The sequence below is a fragment of the Ambystoma mexicanum genome, chromosome 2q, assembly GCF_040938575.1.
Source record: "Ambystoma mexicanum isolate Mex_15411 chromosome 2q, UKY_AmexF1_1, whole genome shotgun sequence".
NCBI classification, from domain to species: Eukaryota; Metazoa; Chordata; class Amphibia; order Caudata; family Ambystomatidae; genus Ambystoma; species Ambystoma mexicanum.
The window spans coordinates 885,079,199-885,102,082 of record NC_090924.1 but is presented as its reverse complement, the minus strand read 5'-3'; the positions used below and the strand labels follow the sequence as shown (position 1 = coordinate 885,102,082).

The following is a 22,884-nucleotide window of genomic DNA, read 5'->3' as shown; positions in this document are numbered from 1 at the left end:
CATAAAAGTACAGAAAAAAGCTATCAACTGACTTCCAATATGGCCAACATGAAAAACAAATCAAACCAGACAAAGAAATAAGCTCCCAATTTTGAACTGCAGCTTCAAGCTCTACGCGTTTCGGGGACTATCCCCTTCTTCAGGAGCAAAAATATCTGCAAGTATAGATATATATATACAATTAGAGGACATCTCACATAGCATTAAAAGTTTGGACAAACTAAACACATTAAATAAAGAGAATACATTAAATAATTATGTACACATAAATCGAACCACAATTCTACATAGCATACACAAGTGGTTGTAGATTCACAGTGGTACAACTGGTATGGCTCCAAATGTAAATCTCAAAATGCATTAAAACCTAAAACACTTATTCGTATGTACCTCACAGTGGGAATGTTGTCAAAGAAAATAAGAGTCTGTCTGTGCATCTGTCTGTGCACGACGTACACATAACCAGGATCCCTGCGAATACTCCTGCCGTCCTCAACAAGTGAAATGTGATTGCCGAACTCTGGAATACCAAAGTATATCTATCAGCTCCAATTACACGTAATTAAATCACCAAACCTTAATGACTAAACAACTAGTTCAAAAAACACCTATTACTCATTGGCAACTAATCTGTGCAGCTCAACGATCACCAAAATCCACAACCTTGTGCCACCACCTCATCTTTGTGCCAACACATCAACTTAACACAGAAAGTTAAAAAGCCCAAATCCTCAAAGAAAACCCAAAATTTAAAATGTGCAACTCTTCCAACATATATTATTTACCTAAGGCAAATCAATAGCCAATCCAATCCAAATTCAGGACTTCCAGTACTCCGCATCCAATGTAAAGCATCCTGCTGATTATAGATATGTATAATGCAACTAAAAAACAAACACAAAATATACCATTTACAAACTAACACCACCTTTCCAATACAAACATAAATAAATATAAACACATCCACACAGCTTAAACTTACTTCCAGAAGCGCACCTCTTCACCTCAGATTCAACGGCTCCTCTCCAATTTACACATAACAGATCCCAACCCACAACACACTTCCTGGCTCATTTTATACTGTTTCCTGGTAGTCACATGATAAAGTCACGTGACCCGCCGGCACTGAATACTAAAAGAATGCACAAAACTCCCTGCAACCTGCCAAATACACAGCTAAGGCTAACTAAGCACACAGGTACTGAGTGAGTAAATCAAACAAAATAAAAAAGACACCAAAGATAAATGTGTGTGTAGTTAAAAAGGAGATAGACATAGAAGAAAGACTGCATTTTTGAAAAAATAAAAAACAATAATAAATAAGTGCCTTAAAACTATTGCTGTCCATCAACCATACTTAACTACGCGGCAAATTCAGAAATAACCAAGTAAACTAGTTATGTACTAAAGATAAATGTGTATGTATTTAAAAAGAAGATAGACATAGAAGAAAGACTACATTTTTGAAAAAATTGAAAAAATAATGAATAAGTGCCTTAAAACAATTGCTGTCCATCAACCATACCTAACTACGCAGCAAGTTCAGAAATAACCAAGTAAACTAGTTATGTACTAATTACCCAAACCCAATAACTACTATTCCATACACCTCTAATGGAACAACCAGTATGTAACACCCGGAAAACACAAATCCCTCCATGTGACCTCAAACTCATATCAATTTATGCATTATGAACTACGCGGCAAATTCAGAGATAACCAAGTAACCTAGTTATGTACTCATTACACAAATCCAATAACTACTCTTCCATACACCTCTAATGGAACAACCAGTATGTAACACCCGGAAAACACAAATCACTCCATGTGACCTCAAACACATATGAATTTATGCATTATGAACGACTTAAACCATTCACCAACCATACCTCGACACCTACACAAAACAATTCAAAGAGAACTCTTCATTGAGCCCTCTTGGAGATAAAGTCCCCAAGAGGTCAATCCAAAACATCTCTCTCTGAGCTAATATTCTCAAAAAGTCACCTCCTCTGGGTGGTTTCTTCACCACTTCCAAAACATTAAACCTCAATTGTGCAATAGTATGTCTAGACATATTAAAATGCCTAGCAACTGAAGATTTCTCATTTTTACACCGTATTTGAGATTTATGTTCAGTCCATCTTTCACGTGCGGATCTGGCTGTCTGTCCAATATACATTAATCCACACGGGCACTTAATGCTGTAAATCACCCCTGTGGATCTACATGTGGCAAAATCTCTAAGAGTGATTTTTTTGCCCGTCTGCGGGTGAAGAATGTATTCTCCTTTAGCCACATTGTTACAATGACTACACGACAAACAAGGAAATGTTCCCTTTTTTTTAGTCACCAATGTCATCTGAATTTCTTTCGGGCCTCTTTCGGCTCTCACAACCCTATCTCTCAGGTTCCTACCTCTTCTATACACCATCATTGGTGGAGATGGAAACAATCCCAGAAGTATAGGATCATGATGGAGAATCGACCAGTGTTTATGTATGATTCTTTTAACATGCCAACTTTGTCGAGAGAATTTGGAAATATGCAAAATTGAATCAGACTCCTTCTTCACCTTAGGTGTAAGCAATTGCTCCCTTGTAATCGGGAGCGCTCTGTTCTGGGCCTCATTCAAAAGTTGTACTGGATACCCTCTTTCAGAGAATTTTTTAGAGAGCGACTCACATTCAACTTTAAATTCATCAGTATCCATAACAATTCTCTTAATTCGCAATATCTGACTATATGGCAGACTAGCAATCATTGGCTTTAAATGAAAACTCGCAAAATGCAATAAATTATTAACATCAGTTGGTTTATGAAAGAGTGATGTTTTGACCTGATTATTAACAATTTCTAACTGAACGTCCAAAAAGTGTAACTTGGGGTCACCAATTTCCAAAGTAAATTTTATCCGTGAATGAACAGTATTTAAATACTCAAGAAACACTTTGAGTTCACCTTTGGAGCCACACCACACACCAAAAATGTCATCGATGTACCTTTTCCAAACAATTATCTTACTGGACCATTCAACATTGTCTAGTACAAATTGTTTTTCAAACCAGTACATGTAGATATTAGCATATGCAGGGGCCATCGCTGACCCCATTGATGTTCCAGAAATTTGTGCAAAATATGAGTCTTGGTACCTAAAGTAACTGTTGTGTAAAATAATCGTAATCAACTCAATCACCAACTGTGGATCACATTCTACATTCACAGACTGTAATAGTAACCACTCTACTGCCTCAATTCCCTCCTGGTGGGGAATCGAGGTGTACAGGCTACATACATCCATAGAAAACAAAATACATTCTGAGGATAGACAAACAATTTCATTTATGTTCAATAAAAAATCAGTTGTATCCCTTAAGTAGGTAGGTATCAACTTCACCAAGGGTTGTAAGATCTTATCAACATATTTAGACAGTGGATCTAAAATACTGTCTGTTCCTGCTACTATGGGTCTCAAGGGAGGATGCGTTGTGCTTTTGTGTATCTTTGGAAGACCATATAGTACTGGTATGATTGGATGTTTATTGAGGAGAAAAGACCTTGTTTTAATCGAGATCCACTCATTATCCAAAGCTCTGTTCACACAGGCTTCAATCACTGATTTAATCTGTATAGTAGGATCACGATCCAATCGCAGATACGTGGAATTGTCATTAAGCATCATTTGACATTGGGTGTGATAGAAAGCAGAGTCCATGACTACTACTGCCCCACCCTTATCTGCTGGTTTTATCGTTAGATCTAAATCTTTAGCCAAGGCCTCAATATCTTTAAGTTGAGACTCTTTAAGATTAACTGGAGTTTTTGAATTGAATTTAATTTTCTTCAAATCATTTTCCACCTTGAATTTAAACATATTGATCACTGGATTTTCTATAGGAGGGTCAAACGTACTCTTAGGTTTAATTTCCAAAACATCCTCCATTTCATCAACTGTTCTGTCAAAAGTTTGCATAGAGAAAAACAATTTCAGTTTGATTTTCCGCAACAACAGATGTAAATTAATTTTTTCTTCAAACAGACTAGAATTACTTGCTGGAACAAATGACAGTCCCTTATTCAAAATATCCAACTGATTAACGGTGAGAGTTTTACTTGAAATATTCACTACTATGGATTCTCTCACTTGGTTTTCTTTTTGGACCTTGTTCCCACGTCGGGTCTTTTTTCTAAAAAAGGAACCCTCTGCGGAGAACGTGGCAATATCGGTACAGTTAAAGCAGGTTCGCCTGAATCTGCACTGTCAGCCAGAATACGAGTTGGCAAGCTTCTACCTGGTATGGGGTCACCAATACTCCCCTCACTAGTGTTATCTGAGCCTGATGATTTAGATGGTGGTTTAGGAAACCTACTCCTATTTCTTTGAGCATAAAATTCCTGCCACGAGTATACAATATCGTTGTAATAGTCAAAAGTGTCTCTCCTAAATTTACGCAATTTACGCTGTTCAATATCTTGTTTGTATGAAGCGAGCTTCAGATTGATATCCTCCAAAATGCACTTAAGGTCTTGTTCAGTCTTCAACTTTAAAAGTTGATTAGTCAGATCAGTAATTTCTTTCTGAATAGAATCTAAGGAATTAGCGAGTTCCTGTATGGTCAAGAGGATGAGGTCCAATGAACATTTATTCAATATCTGGTCCCATTTAATAATGAACTCCTTGTTCTCCTTACATAAAGTTGGCCTCAGATATACTCTGAGGCCTCTAGGAATTCGTTGAGATTTATGATATTCAACCAAAGTTGAAGCATGAAGCTTCTGAGAAATCTCACGTCTAATGACGCGTTCTAATCTAGAAATCAAACGATCCGGACTGTCCTGTGTGTCTGTAAGTTTTTCAGTTTGACCAATTAGAGCCAAGATCTGCTTGGCTTCCTCGTTAGTAAATGCCAAAGTAGTGGCATGTTTATCAGTAATCTCATTGATTTTCGAAAATGACATAATATAGTGGGTGCTACCAATGATCAGTGTCACACATAAAGGGCAACTACCAAATTACAAAAAGAAGTATCTATCAGAGCACACCTAATTACTCAAAAACTAAATAACTATTTAGAGAGATTTTATTACAATTCTGGGTGCTGGGGAGGAATACACGCCCTGACACTGGAGCATGTGTTAAACATAAAACAAAAAGTGTCTAAACTTAAAGACACTCCCGTCCCCTGCACACCTTACAAGCTGAAATAAATCAGTCAAATTTCATAACATTTGCACTTTTATATATAGAAAGAATTGTCAATTTAGAACATAGGTAACAAAATATCTTCATAAAAGTACAGAAAAAAGCTATCAACTGACTTCCAATATGGCCAGCATGAAAAACAAATCAAACCAGACAAAGAAATAAGCTCCCAATTTTGAACTGCAGCTTCAAGCTCTACGCGTTTCGGGGACTATCCCCTTCTTCAGGAGCAAAAATATCTGCAAGTATAGATATATATACAATTAGAGGACATCTCACATAGCATTAAAAGTTTGGACAAACTAAACACATTAAATAAAGAGAATACATTAAATAATTATGTACACATAAATCGAACCACAATTCTACATAGCATACACAAGTGGTTGTAGATTCACAGTGGTACAACTGGTATGGCTCCAAATGTAAATCTCAAAATGCATTAAAACCTAAAACACTTATTCGTATGTACCTCACAGTGGGAATGTTGTCAAAGAAAATAAGAGTCTGTCTGTGCATCTGTCTGTGCACGACGTACACATAACCAGGATCCCTGCGAATACTCCTGCCGTCCTCAACAAGTGAAATGTGATTGCCGAACTCTGGAATACCAAAGTATATCTATCAGCTCCAATTACACGTAATTAAATCACCAAACCTTAATGACTAAACAACTAGTTCAAAAAACACCTATTACTCATTGGCAACTAATCTGTGCAGCTCAACGATCACCAAAATCCACAACCTTGTGCCACCACCTCATCTTTGTGCCAACACATCAACTTAACACAGAAAGTTAAAAAGCCCAAATCCTCAAAGAAAACCCAAAATTTTAAATGTGCAACTCTTCCAACATATATTATTTACCTAAGGCAAATCAATAGCCAATCCAATCCAAATTCAGGACTTCCAGTACTCCGCATCCAATGTAAAGCATCCTGCTGATTATAGATATGTATAATGCAACTAAAAAACAAACACAAAATATACCATTTACAAACTAACACCACCTTTCCAATACAAACATAAATAAATATAAACACATCCACACAGCTTAAACTTACTTCCAGAAGCGCACCTCTTCACCTCAGATTCAACGGCTCCTCTCCAATTTACACATAACAGATCCCAACCCACAACACACTTCCTGGCTCATTTTATACTGTTTCCTGGTAGTCACATGATAAAGTCACGTGACCCGCCGGCACTACTATACAGATTAAATCAGTGATTGAAGCCTGTGTGAACAGAGCTTTGGATAATGAGTGGATCTCGATTAAAACAAGGTCTTTTCTCCTCAATAAACATCCAATCATACCAGTACTATATGGTCTTCCAAAGATACACAAAAGCACAACGCATCCTCCCTTGAGACCCATAGTAGCAGGAACAGACAGTATTTTAGATCCACTGTCTAAATATGTTGATAAGATCTTACAACCCTTGGTGAAGTTGATACCTACCTACTTAAGGGATACAACTGATTTTTTATTGAACATAAATGAAATTGTTTGTCTATCCTCAGAATGTATTTTGTTTTCTATGGATGTATGTAGCCTGTACACCTCGATTCCCCACCAGGAGGGAATTGAGGCAGTAGAGTGGTTACTATTACAGTCTGTGAATGTAGAATGTGATCCACAGTTGGTGATTGAGTTGATTACGATTATTTTACACAACAGTTACTTTAGGTACCAAGACTCATATTTTGCACAAATTTCTGGAACATCAATGGGGTCAGCGATGGCCCCTGCATATGCTAATATCTACATGTACTGGTTTGAAAAACAATTTGTACTAGACAATGTTGAATGGTCCAGTAAGATAATTGTTTGGAAAAGGTACATCGATGACATTTTTGGTGTGTGGTGTGGCTCCAAAGGTGAACTCAAAGTGTTTCTTGAGTATTTAAATACTGTTCATTCACGGATAAAATTTACTTTGGAAATTGGTGACCCCAAGTTACACTTTTTGGACGTTCAGTTAGAAATTGTTAATAATCAGGTCAAAACATCACTCTTTCATAAACCAACTGATGTTAATAATTTATTGCATTTTGCGAGTTTTCATCCAAAGCCAATGATTGCTAGTCTGCCATATAGTCAGATATTGCGAATTAAGAGAATTGTTATGGATACTGATGAATTTAAAGTTGAATGTGAGTCGCTCTCTAAAAAATTCTCTGAAAGAGGGTATCCAGTACAACTTTTGAATGAGGCCCAGAACAGAGCGCTCCCGATTACAAGGGAGCAATTGCTTACACCTAAGGTGAAGAAGGAGTCTGATTCAATTTTGCATATTTCCAAATTCTCTCGACAAAGTTGGCATGTTAAAAGAATCATACATAAACACTGGTCGATTCTCCATCATGATCCTATACTTCTGGGATTGTTTCCATCTCCACCAATGATGGTGTATAGAAGAGGTAGGAACCTGAGAGATAGGGTTGTGAGAGCCGAAAGAGGCCCGAAGGAAATTCAGATGACATTGGTGACTAAAAAAAAGGGAACATTTCCTTGTTTGTCGTGTAGTCATTGTAACAATGTGGCTAAAGGAGAATACATTCTTCACCCGCAGACGGGCAAAAAAATCACTCTTAGAGATTTTGCCACATGTAGATCCACAGGGGTGATTTACAGCATTAAGTGCCCGTGTGGATTAATGTATATTGGACAGACAGCCAGATCCGCACGTGAAAGATGGACTGAACATAAATCTCAAATACGGTGTAAAAATGAGAAATCTTCAGTTGCTAGGCATTTTAATATGTCTAGACATACTATTGCACAATTGAGGTTTAATGTTTTGGAAGTGGTGAAGAAACCACCCAGAAGAGGTGACTTTTTGAGAATATTAGCTCAGAGAGAGATGTTTTGGATTGACCTCTTGGGGACTTTATCTCCAAGAGGGCTCAATGAAGAGTTCTCTTTGAATTGTTTTGTGTAGGTGTCAAGGTATGGTTGGTGAATGGTTTAAGTCGTTCATAATGCATAAATTCATATGTGTTTGAGGTCACATGGAGTGATTTGTGTTTTCCGGGTGTTACATACTGGTTGTTCCATTAGAGGTGTATGGAAGAGTAGTTATTGGATTTGTGTAATGAGTACATAACTAGGTTACTTGGTTATCTCTGAATTTGCCGCGTAGTTCATAATGCATAAATTGATATGAGTTTGAGGTCACATGGAGGGATTTGTGTTTTCCGGGTGTTACATACTGGTTGTTCCATTAGAGGTGTATGGAATAGTAGTTATTGGGTTTGGGTAATTAGTACATAACTAGTTTACTTGGTTATTTCTGAACTTGCTGCGTAGTTAGGTATGGTTGATGGACAGCAATTGTTTTAAGGCACTTATTCATTATTTTTTCAATTTTTTCAAAAATGTAGTCTTTCTTCTATGTCTATCTTCTTTTTAAATACATACACATTTATCTTTAGTACATAACTAGTTTACTTGGTTATTTCTGAATTTGCCGCGTAGTTAAGTATGGTTGATGGACAGCAATAGTTTTAAGGCACTTATTTATTATTGTTTTTTATTTTTTCAAAAATGCAGTCTTTTTTCTATGTCTATCTCCTTTTTAACTACACACACATTTATCTTTGGTGTCTTTTTTATTTTGTTTGATTTACTCACTCAGTACCTGTGTGCTTAGTTAGCATTAGCTGTGTATTTGGCAGGTTGCAGGGAGTTTTGTGCATTCTTTTAGTATTCAGTGCCGGCGGGTCACGTGACTTTATCATGTGACTACCAGGAAACAGTATAAAATGAGCCAGGAAGTGTGTTGTGGGTTGGGATCTGTTATGTGTAAATTGGAGAGGAGCCGTTGAATCTGAGGTGAAGAGGTGCGCTTCTGGAAGTAAGTTTAAGCTGTGTGGATGTGTTTATATTTATTTATGTTTGTATTGGAAAGGTGGTGTTAGTTTGTAAATGGTATATTGTGTGTTTGTTTTTTAGTTGCATTATACATATCTATAATCAGCAGGATGCTTTACATTGGATGCGGAGTACTGGAAGTCCTGAATTTGGATTGGATTGGCTATTGATTTGCCTTAGGTAAATAATATATGTTGGAAGAGTTGCACATTTTAAATTTTGGGTTTTCTTTGAGGATTTGGGCTTTTTAACTTTCTGTGTTAAGTTGATGTGTTGGCACAAAGATGAGGTGGTGGCACAAGGTTGTGGATTTTGGTGATCGTTGAGCTGCACAGATTAGTTGCCAATGAGTAATAGGTGTTTTTTGAACTAGTTGTTTAGTCATTAAGGTTTGGTGATTTAATTACGTGTAATTGGAGCTGATAGATATACTTTGGTATTCCAGAGTTCGGCAATCACATTTCACTTGTTGAGGACGGCAGGAGTATTCGCAGGGATCCTGGTTATGTGTACGTCGTGCACAGACAGATGCACAGACAGACTCTTATTTTCTTTGACAACATTCCCACTGTGAGGTACATACGAATAAGTGTTTTAGGTTTTAATGCATTTTGAGATTTACATTTGGAGCCATACCAGTTGTACCACTGTGAATCTACAACCACTTGTGTATGCTATGTAGAATTGTGGTTCGATTTATGTGTACATAATTATTTAATGTATTCTCTTTATTTAATGTGTTTAGTTTGTCCAAACTTTTAATGCTATGTGAGATGTCCTCTAATTGTATATATATCTATACTTGCAGATATTTTTGCTCCTGAAGAAGGGGATAGTCCCCGAAACGCGTAGAGCTTGAAGCTGCAGTTCAAAATTGGGAGCTTATTTCTTTGTCTGGTTTGATTTGTTTTTCATGCTGGCCATATTGGAAGTCAGTTGATAGCTTTTTTCTGTACTTTTATGAAGATATTTTGTTACCTATGTTCTAAATTGACAATTCTTTCTATATATAAAAGTGCAAATGTTATGAAATTTGACTGATTTATTTCAGCTTGTAAGGTGTGCAGGGGACGGGAGTGTCTTTAAGTTTAGACACTTTTTGTTTTATGTTTAACACATGCTCCAGTGTCAGGGCGTGTATTCCTCCCCAGCACCCAGAATTGTAATAAAATCTCTCTAAATAGTTATTTAGTTTTTGAGTAATTAGGTGTGCTCTGATAGATACTTCTTTTTGTAATTTGGTAGTTGCCCTTTATGTGTGACACTGATCATTGGTAGCACCCACTATATTATGTCATTTTCGAAAATCAATGAGATTACTGATAAACATGCCACTACTTTGGCATTTACTAACGAGGAAGCCAAGCAGATCTTGGCTCTAATTGGTCAAACTGAAAAACTTACAGACACACAGGACAGTCCGGATCGTTTGATTTCTAGATTAGAACGCGTCATTAGACGTGAGATTTCTCAGAAGCTTCATGCTTCAACTTTGGTTGAATATCATAAATCTCAACGAATTCCTAGAGGCCTCAGAGTATATCTGAGGCCAACTTTATGTAAGGAGAACAAGGAGTTCATTATTAAATGGGACCAGATATTGAATAAATGTTCATTGGACCTCATCCTCTTGACCATACAGGAACTCGCTAATTCCTTAGATTCTATTCAGAAAGAAATTACTGATCTGACTAATCAACTTTTAAAGTTGAAGACTGAACAAGACCTTAAGTGCATTTTGGAGGATATCAATCTGAAGCTCGCTTCATACAAACAAGATATTGAACAGCGTAAATTGCGTAAATTTAGGAGAGACACTTTTGACTATTACAACGATATTGTATACTCGTGGCAGGAATTTTATGCTCAAAGAAATAGGAGTAGGTTTCCTAAACCACCATCTAAATCATCAGGCTCAGATAACACTAGTGAGGGGAGTATTGGTGACCCCATACCAGGTAGAAGCTTGCCAACTCGTATTCTGGCTGACAGTGCAGATTCAGGCGAACCTGCTTTAACTGTACCGATATTGCCACGTTCTCCGCAGAGGGTTCCTTTTTTAGAAAAAAGACCCGACGTGGGAACAAGGTCCAAAAAGAAAACCAAGTGAGAGAATCCATAGTAGTGAATATTTCAAGTAAAACTCTCACCGTTAATCAGTTGGATATTTTGAATAAGGGACTGTCATTTGTTCCAGCAAGTAATTCTAGTCTGTTTGAAGAAAAAATTAATTTACATCTGTTGTTGCGGAAAATCAAACTGAAATTGTTTTTCTCTATGCAAACTTTTGACAGAACAGTTGATGAAATGGAGGATGTTTTGGAAATTAAACCTAAGAGTACGTTTGACCCTCCTATAGAAAATCCAGTGATCAATATGTTTAAATTCAAGGGTGGAAAATGATTTGAAGAAAATTAAATTCAATTCAAAAACTCCAGTTAATCTTAAAGAGTCTCAACTTAAAGATATTGAGGCCTTGGCTAAAGATTTAGATCTAACGATAAAACCAGCAGATAAGGGTGGGGCAGTAGTAGTCATGGACTCTGCTTTCTATCACACCCAATGTCAAATGATGCTTAATGACAATTCCACGTATCTGCGATTGGATCGTGATCCTACTATACAGATTAAATCAGTGATTGAAGCCTGTGTGAACAGAGCTTTGGATAATGAGTGGATCTCGATTAAAACAAGGTCTTTTCTCCTCAATAAACATCCAATCATACCAGTACTATATGGTCTTCCAAAGATACACAAAAGCACAACGCATCCTCCCTTGAGACCCATAGTAGCAGGAACAGACAGTATTTTAGATCCACTGTCTAAATATGTTGATAAGATCTTACAACCCTTGGTGAAGTTGATACCTACCTACTTAAGGGATACAACTGATTTTTTATTGAACATAAATGAAATTGTTTGTCTATCCTCAGAATGTATTTTGTTTTCTATGGATGTATGTAGCCTGTACACCTCGATTCCCCACCAGGAGGGAATTGAGGCAGTAGAGTGGTTACTATTACAGTCTGTGAATGTAGAATGTGATCCACAGTTTGTGATTGAGTTGATTACGATTATTTTACACAACAGTTACTTTAGGTACCAAGACTCATATTTTGCACAAATTTCTGGAACATCAATGGGGTCAGCGATGGCCCCTGCATATGCTAATATCTACATGTACTGGTTTGAAAAACAATTTGTACTAGACAATGTTGAATGGTCCAGTAAGATAATTGTTTGGAAAAGGTACATCGATGACATTTTTGGTGTGTGGTGTGGCTCCAAAGGTGAACTCAAAGTGTTTCTTGAGTATTTAAATACTGTTCATTCACGGATAAAATTTACTTTGGAAATTGGTGACCCCAAGTTACACTTTTTGGACGTTCAGTTAGAAATTGTTAATAATCAGGTCAAAACATCACTCTTTCATAAACCAACTGATGTTAATAATTTATTGCATTTTGCGAGTTTTCATCCAAAGCCAATGATTGCTAGTCTGCCATATAGTCAGATATTGCGAATTAAGAGAATTGTTATGGATACTGATGAATTTAATGTTGAATGTGAGTCGCTCTCTAAAAAATTCTCTGAAAGAGGGTATCCAGTACAACTTTTGAATGAGGCCCAGAACAGAGCGCTCCCGATTACAAGGGAGCAATTGCTTACACCTAAGGTGAAGAAGGAGTCTGATTCAATTTTGCATATTTCCAAATTCTCTCGACAAAGTTGGCATGTTAAAAGAATCATACATAAACACTGGTCGATTCTCCATCATGATCCTATACTTCTGGGATTGTTTCCATCTCCACCAATGATGGTGTATAGAAGAGGTAGGAACCTGAGAGATAGGGTTGTGAGAGCCGAAAGAGGCCCGAAGGAAATTCAGATGACATTGGTGACTAAAAAAAAGGGAACATTTCCTTGTTTGTCGTGTAGTCATTGTAACAATGTGGCTAAAGGAGAATACATTCTTCACCCGCAGACGGGCAAAAAAATCACTCTTAGAGATTTTGCCACATGTAGATCCACAGGGGTGATTTACAGCATTAAGTGCCCGTGTGGATTAATGTATATTGGACAGACAGCCAGATCCGCACGTGAAAGATGGACTGAACATAAATCTCAAATACGGTGTAAAAATGAGAAATCTTCAGTTGCTAGGCATTTTAATATGTCTAGACATACTATTGCACAATTGAGGTTTAATGTTTTGGAAGTGGTGAAGAAACCACCCAGAGGAGGTGACTTTTTGAGAATATTAGCTCAGAGAGAGATGTTTTGGATTGACCTCTTGGGGACTTTATCTCCAAGAGGGCTCAATGAAGAGTTCTCTTTGAATTGTTTTGTGTAGGTGTCGAGGTATGGTTGGTGAATGGTTTAAGTCGTTCATAATGCATAAATTCATATGTGTTTGAGGTCACATGGAGTGATTTGTGTTTTCCGGGTGTTACATACTGGTTGTTCCATTAGAGGTGTATGGAAGAGTAGTTATTGGATTTGTGTAATGAGTACATAACTAGGTTACTTGGTTATCTCTGAATTTGCAGCGTAGTTCATAATGCATAAATTGATATGAGTTTGAGGTCACATGGAGGGATTTGTGTTTTCCGGGTGTTACATACTGGTTGTTCCATTAGAGGTGTATGGAATAGTAGTTATTGGGTTTGGGTAATTAGTACATAACTAGTTTACTTGGTTATTTCTGAACTTGCTGCGTAGTTAGGTATGGTTGATGGACAGCAATTGTTTTAAGGCACTTATTCATTATTTTTTCATTTTTTTCAAAAATGTAGTCTTTCTTCTATGTCTATCTTCTTTTTAAATACATACACATTTATCTTTAGTACATAACTAGTTTACTTGGTTATTTCTGAATTTGCCGCGTAGTTAAGTATGGTTGATGGACAGCAATAGTTTTAAGGCACTTATTTATTATTGTTTTTTATTTTTTCAAAAATGCAGTCTTTCTTCTATGTCTATCTCCTTTTTAACTACACACACATTTATCTTTGGTGTCTTTTTTATTTTGTTTGATTTACTCACTCAGTACCTGTGTGCTTAGTTAGCATTAGCTGTGTATTTGGCAGGTTGCAGGGAGTTTTGTGCATTCTTTTAGTATTCAGTGCCGGCGGGTCACGTGACTTTATCATGTGACTACCAGGAAACAGTATAAAATGAGCCAGGAAGTGTGTTGTGGGTTGGGATCTGTTATGTGTAAATTGGAGAGGAGCCGTTGAATCTGAGGTGAAGAGGTGCGCTTCTGGAAGTAAGTTTAAGCTGTGTGGATGTGTTTATATTTATTTATGTTTGTATTGGAAAGGTGGTGTTAGTTTGTAAATGGTATATTTTGTGTTTGTTTTTTAGTTGCATTATACATATCTATAATCAGCAGGATGCTTTACATTGGATGCGGAGTACTGGAAGTCCTGAATTTGGATTGGATTGGCTATTGATTTGCCTTAGGTAAATAATATATGTTGGAAGAGTTGCACATTTTAAATTTTGGGTTTTCTTTGAGGATTTGGGCTTTTTAACTTTCTGTGTTAAGTTGATGTGTTGGCACAAAGATGAGGTGGTGGCACAAGGTTGTGGATTTTGGTGATCGATGAGCTGCACAGATTAGTTGCCAATGAGTAATAGGTGTTTTTTGAACTAGTTGTTTAGTCATTAAGGTTTGGTGATTTAATTACGTGTAATTGGAGCTGATAGATATACTTTGGTATTCCAGAGTTCGGCAATCACATTTCACTTGTTGAGGACGGCAGGAGTATTCGCAGGGATCCTGGTTATGTGTACGTCGTGCACAGACAGATGCACAGACAGACTCTTATTTTCTTTGACAACATTCCCACTGTGAGGTACATACGAATAAGTGTTTTAGGTTTTAATGCATTTTGAGATTTACATTTGGAGCCATACCAGTTGTACCACTGTGAATCTACAACCACTTGTGTATGCTATGTAGAATTGTGGTTCGATTTATGTGTACATAATTATTTAATGTATTCTCTTTATTTAATGTGTTTAGTTTGTCCAAACTTTTAATGCTATGTGAGATGTCCTCTAATTGTATATATATCTATACTTGCAGATATTTTTGCTCCTGAAGAAGGGGATAGTCCCCGAAACGCGTAGAGCTTGAAGCTGCAGTTCAAAATTGGGAGCTTATTTCTTTGTCTGGTTTGATTTGTTTTTCATGCTGGCCATATTGGAAGTCAGTTGATAGCTTTTTTCTGTACTTTTATGAAGATATTTTGTTACCTATGTTCTAAATTGACAATTCTTTCTATATATAAAAGTGCAAATGTTATGAAATTTGACTGATTTATTTCAGCTTGTAAGGTGTGCAGGGGACGGGAGTGTCTTTAAGTTTAGACACTTTTTGTTTTATGTTTAACACATGCTCCAGTGTCAGGGCGTGTATTCCTCCCCAGCACCCAGAATTGTAATAAAATCTCTCTAAATAGTTATTTAGTTTTTGAGTAATTAGGTGTGCTCTGATAGATACTTCTTTTCCTATTATGACTATGACAGGTGTCAAACAAGGCTGTAATATGGCTGCCACTTTATTTAACCTATACCTTTGTGATATGGATATGTTGTGGAATGAATCTGGTATGTTTCCTGTGAAACTAGGGGAACTGAAAATTTCATGGTTATGTTTTGCAGATGATATCTTACTATTTGATCGCACTCCTAGTGGACTACAGTTAAAACTGAATCGATTTGCTAAATATGCAGCATCTGCTGGTATTCTGAAATTTCAGAAAAATTAAATCGTACAAGTGGCAACTTAATGGCATTGATATCGAATGCGAAAACTCAATTAGTTATCTGGGGTATCCCCTAAATGTCCAGTACTCTCTCATATTTTGGCAGAAATACCTAAAGATGAAGGTCCGTCCACTAGTATCGATGATGAAGATCATGCTGAGAACAATCTGTGAATTTTCGTTGCAACCATTGATTGATTTTTATTTATTGAAAGTGGAACCGATCCTCTTATATGGGTTAGATATATGTCTTCATGACGTAGGGGTCATATTGAATCAAATTCAGGGTAGTGTGTGGAAAAGCGTATTGGGGCTATCTATATCAGTTCCCAATTCTTTAATTAGGCACGAACTTGGTCTAGTATCTCTAGCAGCTAGATGGGTTTGGAGAAAACTATCACGCTATGCTGATATTATGACACCTCACAAGTATTCTCTATATGAGGACGTATATGGGTTGGTTGTGCTGTCCGAATTAAAATCCATGTGTGCTTTTGTTAATCAAACGAATCTAATCCTCGTTGATTGTGACTGCACAATTTCTGACCTAGTAATGAAACTCCCAAAAGTCAAAAGAAATCTTTTTGATCGGGACTGGTCAACCACCTTAGATTGTAATAATTCATATCATCTGTATGCGGAATATGCCAAAAGGCCACGTAGTAGAGATACGAGATCGTCGTATTTGGTGTTATGTCCATCAAGTAAGATACGGAGAGCATATTTAAGGTTTAAATTAAATCAATATCATACACTTGAAATAATCTACCTGTGGCGTATCTATAAAGGTGCCTTTTCAAATCAACACTGTCGCTTTTGCGACTATGACATTAATGAAACCATGAAACATCTTGTTATTGAATGCATTTTTTTTTAACAGGATAGAAAAAATTTATTGGGGAAATTTGCTCCGAAAGATACTGATATTTCCAAAACATCATTATGGGACAGTTGTATGTATGGAGGGAGCATGGTACTTGTCATTTCGTTAACTCGCTTGCTGAGTAAAATTGAAAATGCGTTAGAAAGTGTAAATGTCTATTATAACCCTACAAGCTAAATCTGTGCATTTCAAGGTGTGGTCTATCGAAATTCTTGGTATGTCTAGGGCAGGCCAATCTTAATATGGGTATGAGAAGGTTGCGCAAAGTAACAAATCATAAAGATACAATGTAATTTTCTGAATTAACAATGCTAAATTTTAAGTTGCAAAAGAAATGGTTGATGATCTAACTGTCTGTCATTTGAAATTTTAATGAATAACATATGAAATTTTCAAAAGTTTTGTAAAAGTTTGCTTTTTGTAAAACTATAAGCAAAACGCTAATGTCTTTTAAAATAAAAAAATAAAACAAAAAAAATGTAAGGATCAAGCCCAAATGCGATTTGAAGTATAACTCCAAAGGGGGGCTTAGAGTCTTAAATGTATGAGAACCAGAATTGGTGGTACTGAGAGACTAGTGAGGGTGATTTATGAGAGGCTACAAGAAGTGACTGAGTTATTTAACTTGTTTTTTAATAGAGGTGAATATGGAGTTCTTCCTTAACCTGAAGGCACATTTTGGGGTTTATCTCCAGTTGAGACACTGACTATAAGCCTTTATTGCTAGGAACAAAAGGGCATAACAGATACAACCACCCTTTGAAAAATACTTTAAGTCCTTTGTTAAAAGGGATAGGAAGTTGTGTGGTTTATGCTTTTCTGCTGTCAAGTGTTCTGTGCCCTTGCCAGAGCCTGAGAAGGCATCAGAGGAAAACCCGAAAGTCAAGATCTTGGAGGATACTCAGCTACGACGCCTCTAGATCCAAATCATCACTGATTTCATATGGGATTTCACACAGAGTGCAATCCTCCAGAGAATTGAAAGTCAGAGGACCAAAAGATGCAGGAGGTGATAAAGTAATATCGACTCACTTCTTCATGTGGTATAACTGTCAATCAACCACATTTGCCAAAAAAAACGATGCAAAATGTGCAAGCCATTCTGTGCCTGGACCTTGATAAAATCACCTGCGTGGTGATTCTTTGGTGTCCCTGAAACATGGAGAGATGAACACAGTACAGAGGCAGAGGGCAATAATATTGGTGAACACCAGGAGGGCAGTGACAAGACATTACAAAATTCTTTCATTAGACAGATTTCATGAGTGCACTTGTTAATCCAGGTGGTGACTTCTTAGAATTATCATGGCATACAAAAACACCTCTTTGTGGGAAATATTCTTGTCACATGCTCAACCTTTCTGTAGATTTATCCAGGGAAGTGGAATAAAGCCTATGTGTGGATGGGACGGCGCTGTCAGTGATGGTGGGGGGAGGGTGTTATGTCATCCCCATGGTCAAGGACTGCGAGATCAGGGGACATGTGAAGCTCGCAATACATGTGGCACTGTGATAATAATGACTCAGTCAGTATTTAGATCTGGAATGACGTGTCCATGTGCAGGAAATTTCTTTGATTAATCCCTCGGCATCCACGGCCGAAAGCACAGTGTCACAGTTTAACCTACACACCATGATAGCAAACCCCTACTAAAAAATTAAGAAAATAAATGTTCACAGGTGAAATGAGCCATGGTTAAAGCTATAAATGCTATAGGCTTTCAATTGATGATCGATGTATTTTGTAATAGGGCGATGATTAAACCATTTAGTGTTGTGCCCAATTGTTTCTAAAGCCTGATTACGTTTTAGCTATTTGTACCTGGCAGGGGGGATATGGCATCCTCTCAGCCAATGAGGAGGCTCAGAATGGGGGAATTACCAGTGGTAATCCCCCTGCTCTGAGCCGCCTCACAGCTGGAGACCGCCATCTTCCCCTGCCGGAGAATGTGGTAAGTGCTCTGCACCCTATACCCCCGCCTCTCCACAGATTTCCCTTCCCTCCCCCCTTCCCTCTACTTACCTTTTTTTCTACTCTTCTGGAGCGGATGCGCTGGAGACACTTCTGTCTCCAGCGCTCCCCCCCCCATCTTCCACACGCTGCCATGCAAGGAATGAAGGGACTACATGTAGGGAAAAAAGACTTCATATTTCCTTCCACGGTGACCATTTAAAATTGGCATTACCACTTCAGGTAATGCCCCTGGGCCTCTGCCAAGTGGTCATGCCCCCCCCCTACTCAGGAAGTATTGTTTTACCCAAGCACCACTGGGCAAGATGTTTTGGAACGATTGCTGAGAATATTTTACTCGAAACATCAAGAAGGGTGTTAAACCTGTAGTTAGCAGGGTCATGCCCATGTCCTTCTCATATATCCCAATGAAGGGGGAAATCTTCCATGAAAAATCTTCCATGAAGGAATAATAATGTGTAAACGAGTAACTGATGTAAACTGAGTTGTTGCTATGTAACTCCATATGTCCAGGTCCCCTTTTAGAATGCTGTTTGGTCATCCCTTCGGACTTGGAGCACCTTAAGGTTTTTCTTTTTTAATGAGATCAAGTATTTTATCATCCGATATTTCAAAGCACCAATGATATTTTAGAATTGATAATTATTTCTCCGGAGTACAGATTGGCTTAGCATAGAGTCCTATAATAGTCTTGCCATGTGACTTCTGGAATTTGATATCCCTGAGTTGTAATTTGGTGCAAATCAGTATTGTTTATTAAGTTCCAAAAGTTAGGTGTATGCTTTGTCATTCATATCTGCAATTTCAGTTATGCTTCTCTTTGAATCATCACATTTGATATCTGCCAGTTTTTATACATTTGTATAGTTTTCTTTTGTTTTCTCAGAGGCTCAATACTATTGCCTTGCTTAGTTTCCATAACTGCCAACTCATTTTTGATGTTTTGTTATAGACCAATTCATCAAACGCATCTAGTCTGGGAAGTGAGTTATCACATTTTGAGACATATGCAGGTTTTGAAAAATTAAGATAGAATCTGAAAGAAAATCAAACGGCTAAAGAAGGGTTAAATGTTGAGTTCTTGTTATAGAATTCCTCCACTCAAACATTCTCTGTTTAAAATTGATTCTTTTTTTGAAGCACCACTTTATTCTATTTAACCCTTTATTAACCAGAAAAGCTAGAATACCTCTGAGGAGGTGCAGCTGGTAGTGGGAATTTTTAGAGATGTCTGAGATGTGAGTAGTCGAAGATGACCCCAGATTTTTCGCTTCACTAGTGGGTGAGGGTGCAAGGCCAAGGGAGGCTGGCCAGTGTAAAAGTGGGAAAGCAGGGGTCCCATTGAGGAAAATCTCTGTATTTCTGGCATTAAGGCAGAGATTGATCACAGCACAACAAGACAGTCAGGAATGAGCGAGGAGGAGGCAGAGGCCAAGGGTAGCCTGAAAGAGAGATGTGTGTCATCCGAATAACACTAAAAGTTGGAGGTGAAGGCAGAGATCCTGCAGGCCATAGGGGCCATGTAGACATTGAAGAACCAGGGGGATAGGTTAAATCCCTGGGGGACACCACAAGTAGAGAGAGTGATAGCGGAGAGAAAAGACCCAAGTTCCTCCTGGGAAGGACAGTCCGAGAGAAAGGAGGCAAGTCACGCAAGGGGCTGATCTGTGATGCCCAGGGTATCACAGAGATGGGCGATTGGGATGTTGTGGTTTACTGTATCAAAAGCAGAAGAGAGGTCAAGAAGAATGAGGACAGAGGGTGAGTTAGAGTCAGAGTCAAGATTTGAGAGCAGGTCTTCACGGGTGTCCAGAAGAGCAGTTTCTGTGCCTCTGGATGCTCTAAAGCCAACCTGATGGTCATGGAGACAACCAACATATTCGGTGTGGAGCGTAAACTGGAAGATAGCTAACTTCTCCAGGGGTTTTCCCAGGAAAGGAGTGATAGAGATTGGGTAGTAGTTTGCCGGAATAGAAGGGTCAGCAGAAGGTTCTTTGAGCAGAAGGTGCACAAGAGATTGCTTGAGAGAAGTGGGGAAAACACCAGTGGTAAAGAAGAGGTTACAGAGGTCTGCAAGGCTGGAGCGAGAGTGACAATGTTGTAGGGAGGGGACCACCAGTATGGAAGAGGCTTTCATAGACAGGACTTATCTGGAGACCCCCTCAATTGTTACATGGGAGAGGAAGGAGAGGAGAGAAGAGTGCAAGGGGTGGTGGTGGCCGAGTGGGGCCCAAGGGATATTGGTGCATGAGTGGGCGCGGAGATGAGCAAGGCCAGGATGTCCTGTGTTTTGGAGGTGAAGTGGGCAGCCAGGGCAGAGCAAAGGGTCTGGGTGGGTGCAGTAGAGGACAACGCTGAAGTAAGAATGGTCAGTTCCTTGCAGACTTTGAAAAGTTTGGCTGTGTTGTTAGGTGCCACGGAGATGCAGGCTTGAATATGGACTTACCGTCTCCAGAGCCCTGGTTCTCTCTAAACTGGAGTACTGCAACAATCTCATTCTCAATCTTCCTACTTTTACAACTCATCCAGAACAGAACCGCAAGACTTATCCTTGGCTTCAAGCCCAGGGACTGCAACTCTCCGGTGCTGAAATCCCTCCACTGGCTCCCTGTGGCTGCAAGGATGAAGTTCAAGACCCTCTGTATAGTCCATAAGGCTTTCTGGGGCCAGGGGCCACACTATCTACAACTCTCTCTCCTGAAATACTCTCCTTCTAGAGCCCTTCGCTCATCCTCTTCCAACTCTCTGCGGGTGAGCCGTTTTGTCAAAGAGAGATTTGGGGGTAGATCTTTATCTTCTGCAGGTGCTACCCTCTGGAGCAACCTCCCTGCTTCTCTCCATCTTAAGCCTGATCTCCATAAGTTCCGGAAATGCCTCAAGACCTTCCTCTTCTCTTCCTCTTTCTCTCTCCCTCTCCCTTTCTAATCTCCTATCTAGTCTCACCTACTTCCCTCCTCCTTCTCTTCCCTAACTCTGCTCTGTTCTGTTGACTGGTCACCTGGTGCACCTCCAGACCCTCACAGCTCCTATGCTCCCCAGCCAGTCCTTGCACTTTGCCTCCGGGCCTCTGCACTCCGCTCGCCACTACTGCACTTCTGGAATTCGTTCCATGAGAAGGGTAACCTCTCAGCACTTAACCCGGGGCCCTGCTCGACTGTGCGCACTTGTTCCGCTCCCCCTCCCTTTCACTTCCTGTCTGCACACTTACATTACCTAGAATGCACTAGGCCTTGTGCGCCAGGCCTAGTACAGTAGTTTTTAGATTCTGTATTTTCTTCTCCTTCCCCCTTATCACCTCACTCTTTGTCATGCACTTGTACTATCTGAAATGTTGCTGGCCTAGCATGGTAGTTTATGGATTGTATGTTCTTCTCCCTCTCCTCCCCCTTTCTCGCCTTCCTTCTTGTCCTGCACTTGCACTAGCATTAATGCCGTCTGGACTAGCATGCTGGAGATTTTTTGTTAGATCATTTGGAAACATCAAGGCCTAAGAATGACTCTGTATTCCCTTGTTCCCTTCCTGCCTTGAATCGCTTTGAAGCACTTCACGTGTGTATATATATATAATGTGTTGGATCCGTCCCCTCTTATTTTGGTTTTTTAAAAGCAACAATGGTTACACAAGGTATTGGCTCTATTTGATGAACACTCTTTGCACTTAAAGAATGGAAGGACTGTTTGTTTTCACTGCCTACTAGGACAGAACATTACAATCTAAGTTGGCAGTATGCTCATCTAATGAATTTGCTTATTTGGTATTCATTGTGCCATACTATAAATGCACAGCACAATGTTCAGCACTCACCATACCATATTACCATGTTGGTTGTTTCATCCCATCCAAATGTATACCACTTTGTAATGTATTCCTGCTCACATCAGTGGGCGTAGTTCTGGTTACTCTCCATATTTAGAAGATGACATCATTCACCATGGCCATGGTGGCAGTGGAACCATGGTCTCTTGATACCGGGACTTCAGCCTTGGAACACGATGAATTGAGAACGCTCTCAATTTAATAGTTCTCTAACCTGACACAGTTGGTTCAGATAATGAGAATCATCTTTGAACTACAAGGCGTTGGAAACTTGTGAGGTCTATGCGTCCAATGATAAAATGACAACTTTGAGTTTAGTACTTCAAAACATGTGGTAATTATATTTGATGTAAAT

The 22,884-nt window shown here is 38.7% G+C and overlaps 1 protein-coding gene across 5 annotated transcripts in view; it reads left to right on the top strand.

Moving 5' to 3' along the window:
• The window catches only part of MYO3A (myosin IIIA), a 2,295,212-nt gene that overhangs the window by 712,412 nt on the left and 1,559,916 nt on the right, over positions 1 to 22,884 (top strand). Inside the window, exon 15 of one of the 5 annotated variants that reach the window (XM_069648155.1) lies at positions 9,890 to 11,454. The exons of the other annotated variants lie outside the window; for them this stretch is intronic. Coding sequence (XP_069504256.1) covers positions 9,890 to 9,940 — 51 coding nt within the window. The 3' untranslated portion in view covers positions 9,941 to 11,454. Of the gene's footprint in view, positions 1 to 9,889; positions 11,455 to 22,884 lie in introns of those variants that run through there. 5 annotated transcript variants of the gene reach the window in all.